The 1,963-nt window shown below is 44.0% G+C and overlaps 1 protein-coding gene across 5 annotated transcripts in view; it reads right to left on the reverse strand.

The window, feature by feature from the left end:
• cd2ap (CD2-associated protein) overlaps positions 1-1,606 on the reverse strand; it is a 54,613-nt gene extending 53,007 nt beyond the window's left edge. For 2 of the 5 annotated variants that reach the window (XM_008398604.2, XM_008398605.2), the window contains exon 1: positions 1,098-1,605. In XM_008398604.2, coding sequence (XP_008396826.1) covers positions 1,098-1,101 — 4 coding nt within the window. In that variant the 5' untranslated portion in view covers positions 1,102-1,605. Of the gene's footprint in view, positions 1-1,097 lie in introns of all 5 variants that reach the window. The other 3 variants (XM_008398607.2, XM_008398603.2, XM_008398606.2) reach the window with 2 other exon arrangements.
• Positions 1,607-1,963: the final 357 nt, after the last annotated feature.

The following is a 1,963-nucleotide window of genomic DNA, read 5'->3' on the forward strand; positions in this document are numbered from 1 at the left end:
GTGTTGGAGGAAAGAGAGGGAGTACACACTGACAGCTCCAACATGTTCAAACCCAACACGTTTATCTGAGACAGGCTAGACCAAAACAAAAACCAGCACATTATAAGAAGCACAACCAACTAGAAACCGACACTTATAGAAGCTGACTGATTTTTTWTTTTTTTTTTTTAGTTATTTTTATCCTTAAGTGTTGCTTTGACTCTGAACATACCAGCAGCTGAAAACTTGACGCAGCCAAACCAGGAACCTGTTCCACCACATAGCAGACACCTTAGGCAAGCCTCTGAGAGCCCGGCCACAGTAACCACAGCCTGCACACCCAGGTGTACGCAACAGGTGGGGGTGGGGGCCATGATGCAAAATATGGAGACAAATCAAAATATTTCCTCTGGATTATACTGCGGTTGTCATTGTAAAACACCAATATCCACTATAAACAGCTTTTATGCGTTTAAAAACATGAGTTTATCCTTCTCACATTTAACTCCTGATCCCCACTTCCAGACGTGCTCTCAGATCACAGATACGGTTCCGTCTCGTGGCTCTAAATGTCGAGCCTGTGGATTTACCTAGTCATGCCGACAGCCTTGAGGCAAACTCAAAAAGAGGAAGTTAACATTTGTAGTCCAGATAAGAYGCCTAAGTTGCCCCTCCGCCCCCAAGTTATCCACAAAACTTCGGACTTACCCAAGAAAAGTGAGGTGGGAACTGAAAAAGGGGTTTTCTGAGGTGTTTTTGTAGCTTAAAGGTTTCGTTTGAGGATACAGTAAAAGAAAACGACAGTAGTTTAAAGAAAGTTTGCTTTAAAAAACGCTGAAAGCACAACGAMATCCAGGGATGAAGCTGGCGTTATCCTGTGAACCACACAACTAGCTGGCTAGGCTAACCAGCTAGCATCGGGCTTTGCTAACTGTAACTCTCGGCTTCCAGAAGCTTATAAAAAAATATTACAAGATGCTGAGACTCGCTTTACTGATGTGTCTACAGGCTCGACTTGCCTTTTAGAAACTGCCAAGGGAAAATAATAATAGTAATAAAATTAAAATAAAAATAAAGACAGCGTCAAAACACAAGCGCCACATCACTGGTGAACTCACCCATTCCTGTTTCTCGGAACGCCCCGCAGAATCAAATGTTGGGAATCTTCCCCACAGCTCACGCGCTACTGTCCAGGTGGGTAGGAGCGACCAGCCACAGAGGAGAGGAGGTGCGTCGAATTACTGCCGAAAAACAAGCTAAACGAGCCTTAAATCCATCCGTCCTAGTCCCAGCAAGCGGTCCAGTCCTCCTGAGTTCTCTCTCTTGAAGATTACAGTGCAGGAAGTTAGCCAGGAGTCGGAGTCTCCACCTTTCTTGGACTCGCCTCTACAAGGCTCTCTCTGCTGCTGCCTCTGCTCAGCGCCTGTTTTCCTGCCAGCCTGCCTGCCTGCCTGCCTGCCCACCAAAAATCAGCGCAGTCGGAAACTTCGCGAGGTTTCAGGCGGGATAGATCAACGAGAGGAATAGTCAGTGGAATTTGTCAGTTCTCCATCCAGCTCAGCGTGTACAGTAGTACCTACTGTACGTGCCTGGGCTCGTGCGATAGACGCTGCTTTAGTTACCAGTGCCGGTCCAAAATCGCCCTGGGGAGCCGTGGGTGAGATTTTGATGATTTGGGGGAGGGAGAAATGGATGGGGAGGAACCAAGGGGAGTCATCTAGCAAATTACTGAAATCGAAGTGCCAAAATATAATATAATTAAAACTTACYTTTTAAGATGAGCGCATCTCATAAGTATTAAATTATGATTAAACATTTTTAGCTGATTTTGTTGTTGTTTTGCARCTAAAAAACTTGTTTCTAGGTGTATTTTCCAAATCTACTCAAAAAACCGCCACAATTGAATTTTGTTCAAAATTGACTATTTTTATTTTATCCATCGTTCAAGAAAAAAAATTAGATTTTTTTTTCTTTCCATATTGTG

Source organism: Poecilia reticulata, linkage group LG21 (assembly GCF_000633615.1).
Source record: "Poecilia reticulata strain Guanapo linkage group LG21, Guppy_female_1.0+MT, whole genome shotgun sequence".
Taxonomy (NCBI): Eukaryota; Metazoa; Chordata; class Actinopteri; order Cyprinodontiformes; family Poeciliidae; genus Poecilia; species Poecilia reticulata.